We start from the raw sequence: 21,081 nt of genomic DNA on the forward strand, positions 1-21,081 counted from the left end.
GCATCTATCTAGTAATTTGTATGAAGTATTTATGTAAAGATAAGCTGACAAAATCCTACCAACCTTCTGGCGGTTCAGGCACAGTGAAGCCGTGTAGCGTCACGCTGTTTTGCGGTAGTCGGATGACCTTATTCTCGCCGGCGGACACCACGAGTTGGCTAACTGCGAAGGAGAAACAACAACACACGAGAAGTGAAACGCCAGCCCAAACTCTGCGATGTACATGAAACATTGGTCACTTGTAGTTTCTGAAGGGGACTCAGCAGAGGAGGGTCTATCTGGTGGTGCACTGTGTTGTGGGGATAGAAATGCAAATGAGAGGGTCTTGTTGGGGTTTTACAGGCCACTGGTTTTAATATATACATCCTGGTTGAGTTGTAGCTCCAAACGCTGTCTGTTTGGGCTGAGTAAAAAGCATTGATAGGTTAAAGTCGAGAATGGCAAAAATTATTTTAAAGCTGAATCTTGTCCTTTTTTTTTCTCTCAAAATCATGCTACTGTACAAAAACAATTTTCAGTGGACAAACTCTCATAGATTTTATAGAGTTTCTATTCTATACACCTTATTAGGTGAGTTTTATTTTCATATATTAATGTTGTTTCATATTGTCACTCACTACATGTAATGTCTTTATTTTTCTACTAATTTCATATTGATTCTAAACCCATTATCTGACAGTCTATTATAGATGTCTTTATATGATTAATGCAAATAATCAAGTTGTTTTTAATTGGCCCCTGGGAAAATAGTGGCAGCCTTTAATCACTGCTAGGATCAAATAAACCCAAACTCAACAGTCGTTGTTTGCAAATAATTTGCTACTTTTACAGTAGAGTGGATTAAACCATTCTCCCTAGGGGGACAGGGGTGATCATATCTTCCCACGAGGGATATGTGGTTATTACTGTAACTAACTTTAAGTTTGCAGGGATTTAATTCCGTGGTAGGGAGAAAAAGGAGTGTTCACGGTGGTTTTTAGTTTGCGTTTGATACAAGGGGGTAGGCAGGCTAAAGACAGAAAAAGGATTTTCTCAGTGATTCTTAGCTTGCGTCAAGAGATCACCGTAAAAAACGCGAACATTTAACCACTGCGAAAATTTTCAAATCTACAGTATTCCAGTGCTCTCACTGTTTTAATCCTATCCTGAAGTGCTACTAATAATACCCTGTGCCACAATCCTTCTTAGTGTGTCCAAAAGTATTCTTTATCCAAAACATCATTCATCACACTCACAAAAATATCAATACGTTCATGTACTAGTATGCTTATTTCGTCCAGTACATTTAGAAGGGCTATAGTGCTCCTTTAAAGGGGCATATTGTAGAATCTGGTGGGCAAAAACTACAAATAGTAAGAATTTGAAAGATCTACACTAAGATTCACATTTGTAACTTATTTCCAACATATTCCCGTCATTTTGTCACATTACCACCATTAATAAACGACGAAAAACACAAAACGTGTAAAATCTGGTTCATTTACATATTAACTTGCGTCCCGCAAGTTAATATGAAAATAAGCCAGCGTAGAACGCTAAGAAATAATCGAATCGACCGTTACGGTCGGAGATCGAGCGTCATAGGAAAATCACCACAAGTGATCAAACTTCAGAACGTCCCACGTTAGATCGCATGTTTGGCAATGGTTCGACAAAATGGCGGACATGTCAAGTGCTGATGGGGATTGCGTATACAATTTTTTTAAAGACGTCCGCACGATACTACAAAGTCGCATCCATACGTGATGAATATTGCTGTGCAGTGTAATAAGGTAGATTCAACTAATGATGTAGAAAAATAATCAAAAACAAATAATTTTGTTTTATGCTCATGTCACAATATGCCCCTTTAAAGCAAGATCATTTGCTATATGAGATTCTTTGAGAAGAAATAAATCTATTTGAAGTACTGTGTTGTGTATGTTCGACCTTGACAAAAAACAATATAACTTAAGAATAAGATGGGTATGTTAAAATGTTCCATATATACAATGTATGCTCCTCCAAGTTTAGAAATGGAATATCCCTATTATTAGTAAGTTGTTATATGAATATTTCATCTGAGGCACAGGTTCATCCCAAACTATACACTCAGATGACAGACAGATGGTGAAGCGTCCATTCTGGGCTGGGGGTTCTCAGGGTCACTGTCTACAACCTGTGCACTGGAATTTACCCCGCAAGCATTCCTAAATACACTCAGTCTGGTGGATACTGTAAATGTAGAAATAGTTGCCGTGGTTTTATGTTCAGGGTTTTTGCTGTGAACTCTTCAGCGCGAACTCAAAATCACAGCGAAACTTTTTCCCACCAATGACTGTAGCGCTACCACATGATTGTATACTTATAGTAGTTTCAGACAGGAACGTTAAAACCACAGCAAACACTCCATTTTCTCCCTATCACAAAATAAAAACCATGAAGACTTAATTGCATTTTACAGTACTACTGCAAATTGCAGAATATTTTCTGTGGTTTTATGTTGGCAGTTTTTTGCAGTGAGCTCTCTAAACTTGGAGGAATATAAGGAACATTTTAACATTTCTAAAGTTGGAGTCACACAGCAGAAAAGTAGCTCGACAAAAGAGTACTAAGCAGACTTTTTGGGATGAAATACGGACAGCGTTCTCTCGTATATCATAGCACGATTTTAGGGATCGGCCGATGTCACCAGGTCCCTAAGTCCCGTCCAATATGTACATGTAACTACGGTAGATTTTAAAGTGTAAGATATTATCAAGTCTGCATGTGAGACACTCTTTCATAAATTTCTGAATTTACAAGGGTATAGTATCAAATATGTCTGCAAATTCCTTTGTTTTCAATAATCTTCCTGTCGTGAGCATCCTCTTTCACAAATGCAGAATAGAAAAGACCTTTTGTGGAAAACAAGTTTAGCGCAATGTTTATAATACATATAGAATGAAGTTGACAAAACTTTTAAAAGATCCTGTTCAGTATAATACTATTGAGTGATACGTGGCATGTCAAATTTTCAATGGAGGCCCAAAAAGGCAAAACCAGAACACTAGATGTCAAAACCAGATGTCCAGCTAGCTGTTGCGGTACCTTAGAAAGCTGCCAGGGGGACCATAATCTAATCATTTCAAATGCAGAAATGTTCACAAGGATTTAATTTCACGGTTACTAAGGGAGAAAATGGAGTGTTCGCATTGGTTTTGAGTTCGCGTTTGAAACACTTGTCTAGTAGCGCTACAGTCACACAACGGAATGGCTTTTCTCGGTGGTTTTAAGTTTGCAGTATAGAAAACCATGAACATAAAACCACCTCGGTCATTTCTGCATTTACAGTTACATGCTGTTCACTCACAAATACAGCCACAAAAACATTAACCTTCTTGGCAAAGACTTTATGTTTTCCTTTCCTTAGAGTTAGGGTTTCCACTGCTTGACATCTGGACTCAATAGATGTCTTGATGTGACCTTGGAAACGTAGACTTAATCCTGACTGTATGGCCAGACATCTATCCTGAGTCCCTAAGGCCATGGAAAGCTCTTTATCAAAACCACATGAAGTGTCTAGATCTAAAACACATCCAGGAAAAACAGTGTCTGACTAGGAAGGGTTTGATGGGGGTTTAGAAAACACACCTACAGTGCATACAATCTTACAATAAAGAATCACGCTAACCCCTTTCACGTCCCAAACCTAGCTTTCTAACAAGAGAGAAAAACAACAATCTGATTAGATGCGTTTTGACTTACTGTAAATTCACTTAGATTTGGGGAGACTTAATCTTCTGGTAGGGTTGAAAAGGGGCACTTAAGATGCTTGAAGGTTACAATTGGCAAGCTGACAAAAAATCTGTATTTCTTGGGATGAAATTATTTCACTTTGGAGAGGTCACCATTAAACTGCTAAACATAAAACCACAGCTAATATTTCAAGATTTACCGTAATAATTAACAGACTGACTATATCTTTGGAAACAGCATTTTTATGTTTTAATTTTGCATTTCTAGGTTTTGACGGACGTGGGCGGGGCTATGGGATCGGTCTATTTACACTAGGCACGTGAAACTAAAAGATTACCATGTGTATAGCTTATTTTTGTGCCGCTTTTGACCACCTTTGATACGAAATTCGCACGCAAATGTGGTAAACAGTGGCATTAAATATCAATTTCATAAAGATTACAGCAACTAGTTAGAATATTTCTACTTTTCATGCCTCATAAAATACTCCGGGTGCTTTTAAGAGCTACAAAAGGCCAGTGAAGTGATTTTCCAAACAAAAATAGTATTGGTTGGTCTACTGGTATACTGGTAACCATATCAAAGAGTAAAGTGGGTGTGGGAAAAGTTTGGGGGTGTGTCCCTGAAACTTGGATAGGTTTACAGAGGGTCTCCATGGGGGTTTTAACAGCTTCATATTGTTACTTAATCATTCAAGATAGACAATATTGTACTAAAGAGACAGCTGTGAACTACAAAATGTACATTAGGAGATTAAGAAAATTTCAAAGATTATACTGACATGAATGTCAAAAATGACAGAAATTAATTCCATTTCTAGCATTTCAAAATTATGATTTTAAAAGCTAATTTATGAATTTCTGAGGACAAAGTTCTTCTCATTCTTTGAAATATGCCATATTGATTGAATGAAACAAAAACAATACATGTATGTACCCGCTCATTGTTACAGTTGTGGTGTTTTGGACTTCAACAGCAGTTCAAAAGCTCCCCCTACCTGTTGAAGGAGTTGTTGCATCCACCCTCTTGGGTGTCCTGGGTAGTGGCACCAGGGGGGTGGTGGAGTTCTCCGGTCCCCCCTGGGACATCAAGGGGGCTGTCCAATCCAGGGAGGTCAACTGTAAGGGACAGGTACAGTGATATCAAATAATGCAGATATAGAATCTACAGTAATTATGTAAATTCATTCTATTTTCGTGGGGACTTAATTTTACAGGTCCTGGGGGAAAAAGGAGGTTTCCATTGTTGTAGTTGAAACAATAATTAAAAAATCATTAACTTAGTATTTTCACATTCAAATGTGTCATAATTGTGCAGACGACAGGTCGACAATAAAACCACCGCAAGTATTTCAAGATTTTACTGTTTTACCACAATTTTTTTGCAACACATATAATATAAATTACAGTAACTGTACAGTTTTCAAACAAATTCCAGTACCCTGAAACTAGTTACAACTATAATTGCTATTAAGAAGAAATCTATAATAACTTTTTTAAAGAATAGAGAAAAAATAAAAAGAGACAAGACAATCCGTCCAGGCATTCTCAAGTTAATGCACTGACATACATTGTAAATAAACACATACAAACACTACCCAAAACCTTCTGGCAAAGGTAATTATCATAGAAGTTTGAAATTAGAATCAAAGTTTTACCTGTTGTCTTGCAGTAGTGGCTTCTTGCCTTCCTTCTTCTAGCAACATGTCTTCAGGTAAATAAGGCGTTGTCCCTTCTTCTTCACCTTCCCTACCCTCAGTACGCCCCTCTAGATCAGGCTGTGCGAGCGTAACCGGTTCGGGCAGCCCGTATCCGGTTGCGACCGCCCGGTGCCTGGTAGTGAGTTCAGGGTACACGCGGCCCATGTTGGCAGGGGTGACTCGAGAGGGGATGTGTTCGTGACTGGTAGTGGTCAGGGTTCTATCCATGTCGGTTTCTAGCGTTGCTGGATCTGTAATTATCATAAATTATTAACATTATGGGTCTGTGTGGCCCAAGGGCTAAAGAGATGGTGATGGGCACCGCCCTATACACCAAAAGGTGTGGGAACAAACCTTTTAATAGCATGGGTGTTAAGATGCTGAAAAATTAACAGGTTAAGCAGCAGTTGCAATTTGCAATTTTTTTGGTCAATTCAGACAGTTGTTACAAATAGACTTTCAAGTTGATGGGTTCATTTTCAACAGAAGGATTCAATTTTCTGGTAGGAAAAAGAAGTTTTCTTTCTGAAAAAATTCAATTGAAGTCACATAGAAGCCAATATTGTGTTTCTGAACCATAGAACAAGATGTAATTGCTATAGCCTGCAGCTAGTTACTGGTCCTACATGTAATTACTGGTAAAAAAATTGATAAAAAGAAATATTGAGGTAATATTAGACAGCTCTTCGCTTTGGTAGAGCACAAAAAGTCTGTCTCTAAATGGGCTGTCATAATTTATGAATTTTCTGAATCACATGTTGCACTAGTACTGGAAATTGTCACAGGCACCGGCATGACAAAATGAATCATGATTAGGTTTGAGTTGTACAGAATTTAAGAATAATTTATTACAATTGAAAGTTATTACAGTCTTTGATATTTTGGGGCTTCACAAGACGTTTTTAATCTAACACTGCACAATCATGTTGACTCAAACACCTATCAACAGCATTAGTTAAATTTCCCACTTGAATGACATATTATGAATACCAATACATGAATGTACATGTATCAGGTTTGGCACAGATCTAGATAAACGACAAATACACAAGCCTTAAAGTCATACAATTGTACATGCATCATGCAGCCAACGATTCAAGCAAAATATTCCAGCAACACATGCATTTCAGTGGTAAGCCATGCCCAAGTACATGTACATGCACAGTTCCCACAGGAAAGTTTGACATGTTAGTCACAACACCAAGATTTTCACAGACAAACACAAACGTTTGAACTTTCTATACAGCCTTATCCCCCATGCAAAGAACCCCTCTCGGAATGCCGCGTAACCACCGGACACCAATCACGACACCGGGAATCCGCAGTCATAGTTTCCACTTTCTTAGATGTGGCATGGTCTTTTTTTAAACAATTGAACTTTTTCTTGCTGCAGCGCCACCTAGTGAAGTTTTTTGGTACTGCAGTGACTGTCTAAAGTTCCTATCTACACTGTTCATAGAAAGAAACTTTTCTGTTTCTTCATTTCTTTCTCCCTTCATGATAATAAAGAAGGGGATTTGTATTAAAAAAAAGCAAATTTTGGAAACAGACTGAAATAATTTGGATACTGTAATTCTGGGGTTTTTCACTGTAACTTTATGATCACTGTTTTCACAGTCACCTCTACATGTATATCGTGAACTTATCATTACCGTGAAAAACCTATTGTGATTATTTATGATTCCTTCACACATCTGTTCTGTAAAAACTTGCCGCCACCGTAAAGTTTAAGTTCAGTGAAAATGTTCGTTTTCCTTTAATACACCGTGAAATTTTGCTACCGTGAAGGTAAAGTGAATTACGGTAGCCTTCATGTACAAAGCCACATCCCAGAAAGCCAAGAAACAAGCGTGACCACACACGTTCGCTGTTCGCTGAAATTCAGTGAAAATGTCCGTTTTCCTTGCACCCTGAAATTTTGCTACCGTGAAGATAAAGTGAATTACAGTAGCCTACATGTACAAAGCCACATCACAGAGGGCCAAGAAACAAGCGTGACCGCACACGTTCGCTTACCTACACAGGAGTTACCGCGTAACGGGTCGCGGAGTAAACCGTTCTTACACTGGCACCTAAACTCCACTAACGTGTCCTTCAGTTGAACTTTGCACTCCTGGTCCCATGGACAGGTGTCGCGAGGATATAACGAACATTTTGTATCCTCGTCTTCATCTTCTGATGGATTGTCCGAGATGGTAGCAAAACACAGGGTCATGTTATGTAGAGCGTTTCACTCATCTTTTTATGTTAATGAAGCAAACACTAATGTTGGCAGCCATGTAGGTGTCCCTATTTGAATTTCAATGCACGGATGGTAGTTGAAGTGAAACAGCAATTTTGTGCTTTGGGTCAATGTTGGTTTGATTATATATTGATGACATCCATGAAAACATCAATTTCCGTCCGTTTCGACAACAAAAAAGTCTTTCTTTTGCCATACTGTCACTCGTGAAAAGCAGCTGCTACAAAATGAGAATTGCAAAAATATACTTCGGAACACGGATACTAATGTCGTAAAATACCAAAGACTAGTCAAAGAAGAAGTTTTGAAAGGGCAAAAATGAACACATTTTTCAGTATACCATACTCTGTGTGTTTATTTTGTTCATCCTTCCTGACTACGTAGATATCATCATAATGAAGGCAGCTTTTCCTTTTTGCCAAACTTTTTTTTATTCTGCATACTCGTATCAGTATTTGGATGAGGATGTCATCCATATACATCAAGTCAACATGGCCTATCAGCAATCTTTCAATTAAGTATTCTGTAGACATCTAACAAAGATTAGTTGAGAGGGTTAGAAGATCATTGAATGTCTGAAAATACTTATTACGATTCACTGAAATGCAAATAGGGACACCAGCATATGCATGGTGGCAGATACTGCGATGGTGTCATGTGAAAACACATTAAGTGCACACATTAGACAAACACAAAACACAAACTTGGTTTTAAGAATGACATCCACTGTACAATAAAAAAAGTACATCTACATTGATTTTGTAATTATCTCCATAATCATAATACATTGTACATGTACGTACACACACACACACACACACACACACAAACACACACACACACACACACACATGTACAATGAAACACATATATTGTATTCATCATAGAGTATACATGCATGTATACAGGCTGATGGTAGCATGCGCTTTTGGTTGACATGCATAACTTTATCAAAAATTCAGGTTAAAGTTGAATGCTTTAAATTTATGAAAATGCATGGAAAGCAGGCCATAGTCTATCAAAGTTAATTTGACGCCTTCCAAAATTTAGAATATGTATGAAATAATCATCATATATGAAATGATACAGTTTGAATGTACATGCAATGACCTTAGAATTAGAACATTACTGTAACAGAAATAATATCACAGTCATATGCATGACCATCACATGAGTATCACATGACCATCACATGACCACCACATGATCATCACATGATCATCACATGACCATCACATGTCCCCAATATTAAACTTACCAGCAGCAGGTTCAGTCCTCTCCACAACCATCATGAACGAGTTCATGAACTTCTCCGAGTCGCGGTGTTCGGGTTTGCACGCCTCGTCACTCTTGCAGGCAATGGTGAAACACGTGGTCCCATACATCCACGCCACGTCGCACTCGTCGACGTCGCAACACTTTTCCGAGCACTCCGCCAGGGACGACACGGTGCCTACGTTGTTGAATGTACCGGCGTCCACCCCTGCTGAGGGGGTAGACTGGTCATATTCCATTCCTTCCCTACAGGTCGCTTCATGTGCTGCAAAAGCTGGAAAGAGAAAAAGAAAACGCTCAATTTGTTACATTCAATGTCTCTTCTAGAGGGCAGAGTTCTTTTTGAGTTATTGTCTTTGGAAATCTCAAACAAAATCAGCCCCTGCAATTCCAAAAAGGGGCCCAATCCTATATAGGCCGCTTACTGTGTTCCAACTTCCAAGAGCTATCTTAACCACTCGAAAATCATGACCAATTGTAGCATGTTCAGAACATGAGAAATCAAAACTGGAAGTTCTGCTGCAGTACTGTTGAAAGCCACTATCGAACTTGGCCTTTGAGTTATGTTGTCCAGAAACACAAGCAAAAATGGAGACACACACAAAAAAATTGGTAGTAAGTCGTAATGGCAAAAGTATGCATTTTAGCTAAAGCAATTCTTTTCAAATTTCACATGACTGTACTACAGTAATATTTGTAACAGCAGCTAGTATACAGTAACAGTTTACAGTGTAAATCATTGTTGCGGCGATTTATCCTTAGCTGTGATTTTCGTAATGGCCTCTCACAATGAACGCATCACACTATGAAAATGTTCCCACGAAGTTAAAGCAACTCACTGTGACAGAATTGACCTTTTGCTCTTCTGCTATTATCCGTTAGCTGCCCTGAAGCTAAAGTTGATTTATTCTTGCCCTCTGTACCCTTAATACTATTCTTCAAGGCCTTTTACTCTTACAAAATGGGAGTCAGCAAAGTTATCTAGGTTACAGGCCCTCAGGGAACAATTATATTCATTCAAACTCAAAGATATTAGACTGAGCTTATTTTTCTTGCATGAGTAACTTTAAAATGTACATTTTTTTGTACCATTTGTAAGATTTAGTCAGAATTTTTGTTTGTTTGAAACATGTAGTCGTCACAAGATTTTTAGACTATCTTATATACTATTAGTCATAAGAGAGTCCATGTTTGCAAGAAACCAATCCCCTTCCAAAGTGACAGGGTAGATTTTCAGGTCAAATGTGCTGGCGATTTTGAGATTTAGTAATCTTCTAGCGATCAAGAAAAGCTTGTTGACTCGCAGTAGGGGTTTTAACAAAATAGACAAACTTTGCCAGCTGTTACTACTTATGTATGACCTTATGATACAATACGTTTATTAGTTTATATGTTGTCTTTATATGTTCTAAGACCTTGTGTACATGTGTTAACCTTTAACATACTGAAGTAGACGTTTGGCACCCAATTTCTCACTGTACAGAGTTAGGCAGCAAGGAGAAAATTAAACAAAGCTAACATCATTTTTAACATTGAAGTTCTTTGCAACCAAAGTCATATTGAAGTGTAACAGTTGCTAAGGTGGCATGTTGACAATGACGTTGACATTTAATGAGCACATATAATAAAGGGCGATAACGGTAATAAACACTGCAGAGTAACAAAGGAAATACGTCTCTGTGCTTTGTGGATTTCATCGTTGCTAAGTCCTAATTATTGTGAAGAGCAAAGTACAATTGTATGTCATACTGGTCCGGCAAAATTCACAAGGCCAAGTTTTTAGACTCAAACTTAAAAAAAGGTTTGGCAATGGAAATCAAACTGATGTAGTGTCAACTCTTATAATTCTATAACTATAAGACTATATACATGTACGCCACATTTCCCAAAAAATTGAACTTGAATTTAAAGGGATCTAGTGCTACATCTGATTCAGTAATCCCTGAGGTCTGCACACTTCAGATATCCAGGTGTTCAAGACATTCTTGGGAACGCCTCAATAACACCTTTTTTTTAAATATGGTGACCGGTGCAATGGCCTATAGTACATGTAGGTAGAGTGTTCGCTTTGCACATGGTAGGTCGCGTGTTATCCCCAGCCGAGTCAAACTTAAAGACTTTATAAATGGTGCATACTGCTTTCTCTGCTTAGCACTCAGTATATGAGAAAGAGTATGGTAGTAGTTAAACACACACGTCACTACCAGTGGACTAACCCCCTGCTGTAGTGGTTGCACAAAGTTGTGTGGCCCAAGGGCTATTAAAACGGAGAGCTGTTGCGGAGGGACTTTGACTTAATTAACTAACTCCAAGTCTAAGGGTATCTGATGGAAATATGAGAGTTGATGTTACATGTACAGTTCCAAATATATACAGTAAAAGATGTAATAAATGCCTCCGCCCCTGAGTGGTCGCCAAAAAGAAAAGTAACTTACCTTTTGGAGCCAGAAGACAAGACAGTGTCAGGAGTAGAATTCCAAGATGATGCTTCCTTCGTAAGATTGTACACCGGTCACAGCCGCCACTATCCATACTTGCAGTTCAACGGTGCACTGATATTTTTAAATCAAATTTGTGTTTCAAATTTATTATAATTTCAATCACCAAAAGTCAGTGTATGATTGTTGGAAGTCATTAATAAAGGAATTGGTTGATTCTCATCTTGTTGAAAGTGCCATGTCCAACCTGGAATGTAAAAGAAAAACAGTGTCACTAATACACACTACAATGTACTAATTAGCTACAAGTTTGATTATGAGCCCCCTAGCAGCTTTCTATATGGAACTGCAGCAGAACATTTGAAACATGGTTTTGGTATCTCATGATAAAATTGATCATGATTTGGACATGCTACATGTTCATGATTTTTGGGAGGCAGATAGCGTTTTGTCTTTTAATAGGAAGAAGTGGTGCAGGTTTGGGGCCCCTAGCAGCTGTCTTGGAACTGCAGGGGCCTGTTTTGTTACAGAATTTGGTACAGACTATTATTAAACAAGTGATGCACATGTATCTTCTCAATCATGATTTTTGGGCTCTCGGGCAGCATACAGGTGAACATTGAAACATCAAAATTTGATTGATTATGCAATTGGTAATTATGCATAACCTGTAGGTTATGATTCTGTTATATCCATTAAGTAAGATATAATTTCATTTGCAATACTTGGCAATTTCTGTGGGAAAGTCCAGCCCCAACGTTAACATGAATACAGTTACCACATGTAGACCACACATAAATGTGTATACTACAGTGAGTCAGACACCAATGTCAACAATGCTGACACGTATTCCCTGAGCTTGCTTCCACTTCCCAGAACACAGGAAATGTACGGACAAGTGTTTCTGGCCAGATAGTGGGCAATCCACCGGACTGTTGAAAGATGCGGAAAGACTACTGTAAATGCAGAAATGTTCCCGGTGGTTATATGTTCACGGTTTTTATTGGTGGAGTCTTTACTGCGAACTTAAAACAACCGCGAAAAGCCATTCCATATTGTGACTGTAGTGCTACTATTGTTCAAACACGAACTCAAAACCACCGCGAACACTCCATTTCCTGACCCTACCATGAAATCAAATCCCTGTGAACATTTCTGCATTTACAGTAACCCACAGGTCTCTGTGGTTGTGAACCCTCAAATGCATAAAATATGTAGGGTTTGGCCTTAATTGACCCAACCCAGTATAATAAAATAATTAGTTTATTGCAAGTTCTTGCCCGTAGGCTAATTGCAAGTACATGAAACATGGAAGGTCGGACAGACGATTGGTAACAATATAGGCTGTGACTATTCTAGTTCAAATACTAACACTAAATTCTATCTTATTTGGGTTTAACTTCTTTTTTCAAGACAGTGGAAGACGAATGCTGCCACTTTTTCTGTAATGTGTGGGTTTTGTGATGTTAACAGGAGAGTAGTTTTCTTTTGTTCTGTAAACATGGAGAAGTTTGGATGGAATTTGGTGGCCTCTTAACAGTCTAGTAATGGCATAACCAGTTCTGCGAAGTTGAGCATGGCTGTGTTACGTTGTTTTGTTCTGTTGAAAAGTAAGGAGACGTGTTTATACAATAAATAGTACCGAGAACTCTCCCAGAACCAAAACACTTGAAGAACAAGTCAGAATCTTGGCTATTGGTGTCATGTATTCAACCCTTTCAATTGTTAACTTCGATAAATTATTTTTCAGGTGTCACTTGCACATTGTATTAAAATCATCAGACTGAAATTATACTTCTAAAGAAGCCTAACTGCAAATGCAACTTACACGTACTAACAGAAATTGTACATGTATATATAGAATGGGTACCGGTGATTTTACATTAGTGAGGGCAATGTCTAGCTAAGGGCTGTTTCTGTTCCACTCATTGTTCGAGAATGTTGTTACAGGTTTGCGATAGCAAAACCTGTTCTGTTTTTGCATCCAAGGATGGGGGCCGCCATGTTGGATGTGACCATTTTATTGGGAGGGGTGTTTTTTGTCGCTAATGTTGGGTGTGACTATTTTGACGGAGGGGTGTTTTTCTTGCTAGTTTTTTTTTGTGTGTTCTTGCTAATTTTTTCTTGCTGTGGGTTGAGTGTGACCATGTTTACTGGAGGGATGTTTTTTCACTAATGTGTGGGTGTGATAGATGGAAGTTATTAGTGTGGTGGTGTTGTGACTTTGCCGTTGGCACAAGTGGACACAAGGCCCACTGTACTAAAGGACGAGCAAGGTCCACTGAGCATCATGTTGTTGTGGTCTTGTCGAAAAGTAAGGGACGACAAGATCCCCAACGATAGAGGGTTAATATAGATTTGTTATTTAATGTGATGTTGGATTAGAAAGTGTTTGAATCGACAATATTGGGGGTGGTTTTAGTCGCTAATGCTGGTTCCCTATACTTTTCCTAATTTCGGGTTAGGTGTGACCATTTTGACCGGAGGGGTGGTTTTTGCCACTAATGTTAGGTGTAAAAGAGGAATGTTATTAGTGTGGTGGTGTTGTGACTTTGCCGTTGGCACAAATGGACACAAGGCCCACTGTACTAAAGGACGAGCAAGGTCCACTGAGCATCATGTTGTTGTGGTCTTGTCGAAAAGTAAGGGACGACAAGATCCCCAACGATAGAGGCCGAGGGTTAATATAGATTTGTTATTTAATGTGATGTTGGATTAGAAAGTGTTGGAATCGACAATATTGGGGGTGGTTTTTGTCGCTAATGTTGGTTCCCTATATCTTTCCTAGTTTCGGGTTAGGTGCGACAATTTTGACCGGAGGGGTGGTTTTTGCCACTCATTTTAGGTGTAAGAGATGAATGTTATTAGTGTGGTGGTGTTGTGACTTTGCCGTTGGCACAAATGGACACAAGGCCCACTGTACTAAAGGACGAGCAAGGTCCACTGAGCATCATGTTGTTTTGGTCTTGTCGAAAAGTAAGGGACGACAAGATCCCCAACGATAGAGGGTTAATATAGATTTGTTATTGAATGTGATGTTGGATTAGAAAGTGTTGGAATCGATAATATTTGGGGTGGTTTTTGTCACTAATGTTGGTTCCCTATATCTTTCCTAGTTTTGGGTTAGGTGCGACCATTTTGACCGGAGGGGTGGTTTTTGCCACTCATTTTATGTTTAAGAGATGAATGTTATTAGTGTGGTGGTGTTGTGACTTTGCCGTTGGCACAAATGGACACAAGGCCCACTGTACTAAAGGACGAGCAAGGTCCACTGAGCATCATGTTGTTGTGGTCTTGTCGAAAAGTAAGGGACGACAAGATCCCCAACGATAGAGGCCGAGGGTTAATATAGATTTGTTATTTAATGTGATGTTGGATTAGAAATTGTTGGAGTCAGTAATATTGGGCGTGATTGATCGGAGGGATGGTTTTTGTTGCTAATGTTAGTTTACGACCACATCAATGATAAAGAAATGACACAGAAACAAGGATTCCCGCACACTTAGCAAGGTGCACACTTACCGTTATAAAACTGACTGATTGTGACTTCATAATGTTGGCTAATTACTACGATCCTTACTGAAGGTCTTTGTTGCTCTTTTGACCTAAACTTCCTTGCCTTTGAAATCTCTTGTCTTTATACTGTCTTACTCTGCTGACACAACATTGATTACTTTATCGCTCCGCTGCAGTCCACTTTAACAAACGAATACCCGTCAAAGATGTCAAAGAATAACAATCATGGCACAACAATAGCAGACTAATTTTACAGTAACCGTTGCAAGTTCGGTAAGGAGTTGCACAGAAACTTCTTGGACATTATGTGACGGAGTAAAATGTTACTGCACCTTGTGATTGCAATTGCATACACATTTGAATAGTGTTTTCACCATTCGTACATCCGGTTTGATTTGAGCTGTCATCGGCGAGGTTAACACTTGTATTTTCTTTGATATACATGCAAAATCAGCCACTAAAAGTCGCACAATAAAATAAACAATAGTATAGACAATACATATTCGTTTAGATCAAATGACGTGGACAACATGTGCACGTCAGCGTGTGAATTCTCTAAATCGTGTCAGCTTTTCTCTGGCTGTAACAGCGCAATCATTTGGCTGCACACGGCTCTGATTCTGGTCAGGCATCCCCTGTGGCCTTCCTCCCTCATTTTCTTGGCGACTGTAGAAGTAGATGGTTGATCAGTTCTGTGGAGAATTCGAACATAAATATTGATGATATTGTATCTTGGGACAAAGCAAATGTTTTGATGAACCTTCGTGGTCTGAGAGAGTTAAGTAAATTAATGTTAAAATTTCTACGGTTTAAAGAAAATACTATAATCTGATTTAGTACACCCATATGACACACTTACTTACTCTTCTTATATTATGTATGGCAACCTGGAGGCATAAAATGTAATAATTCATGTTAAATAGGTTTCTATAGTTGATAATTGACCTTTCCAACGATGTTGTCACATGAGCCGTTTTAAAAATAATTTCAACAAAAGTCAAAATCTGATTAACAACAAACAATATAAGAAAATCTCTTCACCTTCCTGTACTTCCTATGACATCTTTCACCCCATGCCAGCCAGCTGTGAGGGATCAGACATCTGAAGCTGGTACACAGCTTGTATTCATTCCTACCAGTTTCCACCAAGGTCTGCTGCATGCTGTGACGGAAGGAAACATATATTAGGAATATCCAGTATAGTTGAGCAGCTATGAGCAGCTGGGAAATATAAAGCTATCATCTGACTGACGAATATGATCTGCAACATGTTATGTATCGCTACCAATCATCATCCGAATTGTTCTAAATGGCATTTATCAAAAATTGGGCGCGGACAGAGCAAAGCCCACTGGCTCTTTATCGAAAAGTACGATTGAGAGGAAACATAACAAGGAACCTTTTATAATAATGCATATATAAACATTTAGAACTTGTCCATGACTGAGTAAACAAACTGCTTGTAAGATCACCGCTATTTTGACTTTCCTGTGATAACACTTAACAGTGACAGCATATCCCCAGTAGTTACCTTCGTCGACGAATTTTCGTCGAGAAGGTTATTCGATGATGCTTGTCTGTGTGTCTGTTAGTGAACAGAGTAAGTCGAGAACGCCTGGATGGTTTGTTGTCGTAGTTGGTGTGTCGGTGTGTATGTGGGAAATCTCAAGATGATTAGATTTTGGGCGAAGTGCTTTGCATAATTAACGAGAAAAGTGTAAAAATGTGTTATATTGTATGTGTGTTATGCTTTGTATGATTGGATGATAATTATGCAAATCAAATTCTAACTCACATGATTAATGAGGCAATTTTAAAAATCTGCTGTGTTCCATGATATGACTATTCAAATATGTGACATTTGTAACTAAGGAAGAGAGGAATGTTGATAGATAGGAAATATGCAAATGTGGGCCTAATGAGCATAATTAATGAGAAAGTACTATAATTCCATACTAGTAAATGACGGCAATTTCATACTTGTGGCATTAGGAAGTTGTGTGAATGTGAACACCATTGAATCAAATTATGCTAATAAGGAGGGAGCTTATTTGCATAATTGATGATAAATGTTAGCATAACCTTCTTTGTTAAGCTCATAGTCATAACAAGGAGGTTTGGACAACTTATGTTATTTGGGTGAAGAGGATCAACTGGTATGATTGATGATTGATGAAAAACACTCCTAATACGTCAGTCATAAAGGTCAAAATCATTTGACGAAGGTATGAGGTCGTAGAACTCTTGTTATTTTTGCTGTCTGAAAGACTGACCGGCAGGGTCATGGCTGGTGACCCCCACTCAGCCGCGACTTTAAAGTAAACCGTCAGTTCTAGAAACCTGTTACTTAATGCTGAATCAGCTGCGTTCTCTTGACGATGCAAATTTACAGACATGAGGCTCAGGATCCTTATAACAAGGCTGACCTCAAGGGTTGTGTGAACAGGTATAGGGATATCTCAAAAGTGACATTTCAATGAACTGTATGACATTGGGTCACACAGTTTGACGACCTGAATTAGAGAAGATATTTGATATCCTATGTGTATCTCTCCGTCTGGATTACACGTGACAACATTTACGGATCATGATCAGAAGAGGAATATAGATGATCATATAGTATGACTCATGTAAATTAGTTTTGTCATTTTTTTCTGAATACCATGTCCTCCAGATTATTTGTGTTACACATGTTTTGGGACAGAAATACAGGGACATGAACAAAAAGGGGTTATCTATTCTAAATACGTGTAATCCTTCTCATTAAAGGGACAAGTTTAAAACTTAAATACCGGCTGTTTTACACATGTCCGTCTGTAAATACTATAAGGGACAGCTACTTAACCCGGGGTACCAGGTTCAACATACAAACATCTCTACCGCTTCCGCCCGCCTGGCGTCGCTATAGCAACCTTGCAGACGACAGTAACCTTACCGCGACAGGTCGCTCTAAGGAGGATGTGGGGCATGGATGTAAATACTTGCGTGGAATGGATCCGTCTAGCTTACTGTCGCCGAAGGTCATGGTGAGTATTTCAAACTATTTTGCTTAAAAAGAAATTACGCAACTGTCGATCATGGCAAACAAAGTTACGCACACTTGCCAAGTCGGAACTATCAAAGACATGTTCAGTAGAAACTCTCGATGTACGGGGAATGGTGCATACGCTATTTACAAATCGGCACGGGGGATACCTGATCTATCGTCTTGTCACAGCTCAACGGGACACACCTGATAGATTAATTTCAAAGGTTATTCATAATGTGATCGATTATACCTGTGCCTTCAGCTTTTTGAAAATAGGTTTTAACAGGGGAATAGGAGGCGATGTTCTAAATTAGCGTTACTGATACAGGGCGGGGTTAACTTGCTCTTTATAAACAATGCAAAATAAAAAGTGCCACTAGTCGAAGTGGGGCATTTGAAGTTTTCAACATTCGGTGTTACTTTCGCTATTTTCTCAAACAACACAGATTGATGATTTGGTTTATTTCATATCATTAAAAAGTATCACAGTTTCGCAGTGCACGCGACGTGTGCACTGAATTGAACTGGGACTACATTATACATTATTGATACATAGATTGCGCCAGAAACCACCCCGGACACTATAGCACGCGTTCGCCTCAATGGGTTACTCACTTTAATATAGCGGCAAGAAAATATAGCGGTTTGGGGAAAATGGAGTAGGTCACGGTACTCAATTCTAACGGTGGGAACAAACATTACTGTCTCAAACATTAGTGATGAAAAATTTGCGGTGATAAAATTTTAGCTGTTGACTAGTGACCGTTAAACCAGCTAAAATTAAGTTCCAGTTGACAAACAAGAATTACGGTATTGATATATACATATATGTTGCAAGTTGATATTAAACAATACATCAAATGAAAGGTAAGGTTGGGGGAATCATCACATAAATTTATGACGGATTGTAGGATGATCATTGACTATTCCATGATCACAGGGCTTTCGTAAAAGTTATAGTTTGTATGTATGTATAGATATAGTAGACCTTACGAAAGTCGCTGTACTTTTGTTGTGTCAATAAAGATTGTTGTATAACCCGGCCACCAATCAAGTCTACCGACAGAACAATACGCTTTATCTTTGAAACGAATAGATCTTGCAGACATAATTCATGTAATGATTTGCCATACGATCCGATATTATACCACGTATACCCCAAAACCACTGGGGTGGCGACCTCACTACGACCTAAAAACTGGAGGTGGCGACCTCACTGCGACCTAAGATTTGACAGAGCGCTCACTGAATGTCATTGATTATTATAAACGAGTAATTTTACGCCTTGTGTATTTTGTTGTCCTTTCAGTCAGACATCTACATTCTGCATGATATCCCAAGCATGAAGTCAATGATTAAACAAATCCAATTTAGGTCGCAGCAAAGTCGCAGCGCGATCGCCGTCTAGTGGAATGGGGGCCTTAGTGCGATCGCTGTACGACTGTAAAAACAGAACATAGTTTCTCAATTCTTAAAATTCAGCACCAGGTTGATTTGTATTCTTAAGTGTAAAAACTCTGCTGCATGTTCAAAAACAGAAGAGCTTCAGCCAATCGTTTGCCAAAAAAGTAGGTTTCTGCTTACCCAGCTATTCATAGTTCCTCCAAGACCCAGTAACACCGCGAGCGTGTGTGGATTGTATTCTGCGGCGGTTTACCTTCGCGGTGTCGGCCCTGCCGCCCAGGTTCAGGTTCGTCGCTTCCTTCTGGGAGAGTGGGCCGTCTCTAGACCTGTCAAACATATTTATACGGACATCAACTTTTTTTTACATTTTGGGAGTGGTGACAGAACTGACCAATCAGTTATATGATCTAGAGATGCAATGTTAATATTCAAAACAGTTTAAGACGAAACAACACTGAGGTCGAGGTCACGCCACGTAGTGAAAGTAGACTACAAGACATACGTACTCTTACTAGAAACTCTGGGCTCTACCAAAGTACAATTCGTTCTTATAGCAAGGTAGTATATAGATAGAAATTGAAAGGGTTCACACACCTTTTCTGTATCCATTCGCATCTTCGTTTTGATCAACACTGCTGCACCAGAAACCAGCTACACACACAGCAGACTCCAGCCACCAAATAACAAAATTGAAAAGGGTTCTTTGTCCCCACTTCTCTGTGACCATGTGCCTGTAATTGGCAGCCTGGCCCTGTTTCAAGGACAGTCTGCTGGCGGCGGCACATGGGAAGTTACTGATAACTCTGGGTCATGTCTGGATCAACAGTACAGGAGTCTTACGGTGGCCTTGGAATGCACACGCCAATGTACTGCGTCAGGGGGTAACCGAAGAAATGCATGTTTATGTGTGTGTCATATCCTTATTTTCATGCTTAAAGATTATTATGACGTATAAATGGCAAGAGTGACGGACCAAGGGTTACGGTGACGGATTAAGGTTTATGGTGACGGATTAAGGGCAAGGGTATCGGACCAAGGGCTATGGTGACAGATTAAGGGTTATGGTGACGGATTAAGTGTTATGGTGACGGGACAAGGGCAAGGCTGAGGGATTAAAGGCTTTCCTGACGGATTAAGGATTGTTGTGACGTATACAGGGCAAGATTGACGAATCAAGGGTTACGGTGACGGATGGGGATGGATCATTGGCTATGTTGATGGATTAAAGGCAAGGATGAGGGATTTAAGACTTTCGTAACGAATTAAGGGTTATGCTGTCGGATTAAGGGTTATGGTGACGGATTAAGGGTAAGGATGACAGATTAAGGGAAAGGGTGACGGATTATGGTCTCTGATGGCGGGTTTAAGGACACGCTGACGGATAAAGGTTTGTGGTGATGGATAAAAGGGTTGTGGTGACGGATTAAGTGCTATGTTGAGGGGATTAAGGGCAACGCTAACGGATTAAAGACTTTCCTGATGGATTAAAGATTATCATGACGTATTAAGAGCAAGAGTGACATATTAAGGGTTATGGGAACGGATTAAGGATTATTAGGTCGCATTATTGGCTATGGTGACGGATTAACGGCAACGGTAAAGTATTTAAGACTTTCGTGACGGATTAAGGCTTATGGTGACGGAGTAAGGGCTAGGGTGGCGGATTAAGGGTTACAGTGATGGATTAATGATAAGAATGACGGATTAATAGAAAGGGAGACGGATTAGGGTCTCCGATGGCGGATTGAAGGATACGCTGACG

General features: G+C 39.2%; 1 protein-coding gene and 1 long non-coding RNA gene across 5 annotated transcripts in view; both read right to left on the reverse strand.

The window, feature by feature from the left end:
- LOC136424148 (dyslexia-associated protein KIAA0319-like protein) overlaps positions 1-21,081 on the reverse strand; it is a 45,299-nt gene that overhangs the window by 20,385 nt on the left and 3,833 nt on the right. For 2 of the 4 annotated variants that reach the window (XM_066412619.1, XM_066412621.1), the window contains exons 2-7: positions 11,369-11,618; positions 8,917-9,207; positions 7,433-7,591; positions 5,375-5,667; positions 4,715-4,835; positions 64-162 (exon numbers count right to left, since the gene is read on the reverse strand). In XM_066412619.1, the coding sequence (XP_066268716.1) occupies positions 64-162; positions 4,715-4,835; positions 5,375-5,667; positions 7,433-7,591; positions 8,917-9,207; positions 11,369-11,465 (1,060 nt within the window). In that variant the 5' untranslated portion in view covers positions 11,466-11,618. The remainder of the gene's footprint in view (positions 1-63; positions 163-4,714; positions 4,836-5,374; positions 5,668-7,432; positions 7,592-8,916; positions 9,208-11,368; positions 11,619-21,081) is intronic. The other 2 variants (XM_066412620.1, XM_066412622.1) reach the window with 2 other exon arrangements.
- LOC136424340 (uncharacterized) lies at positions 14,710-20,492 on the reverse strand. The gene is made up of 4 exons (XR_010753862.1): positions 19,914-20,492; positions 19,500-19,645; positions 15,929-16,049; positions 14,710-15,579 (listed from the first exon to the last, which is right to left on the reverse strand). It is a non-coding gene; the product is annotated as an uncharacterized lncRNA (long non-coding RNA).

Source organism: Branchiostoma lanceolatum, chromosome 18 (assembly GCF_035083965.1).
Source record: "Branchiostoma lanceolatum isolate klBraLanc5 chromosome 18, klBraLanc5.hap2, whole genome shotgun sequence".
NCBI lineage: Eukaryota > Metazoa > Chordata > Leptocardii > Amphioxiformes > Branchiostomatidae > Branchiostoma > Branchiostoma lanceolatum.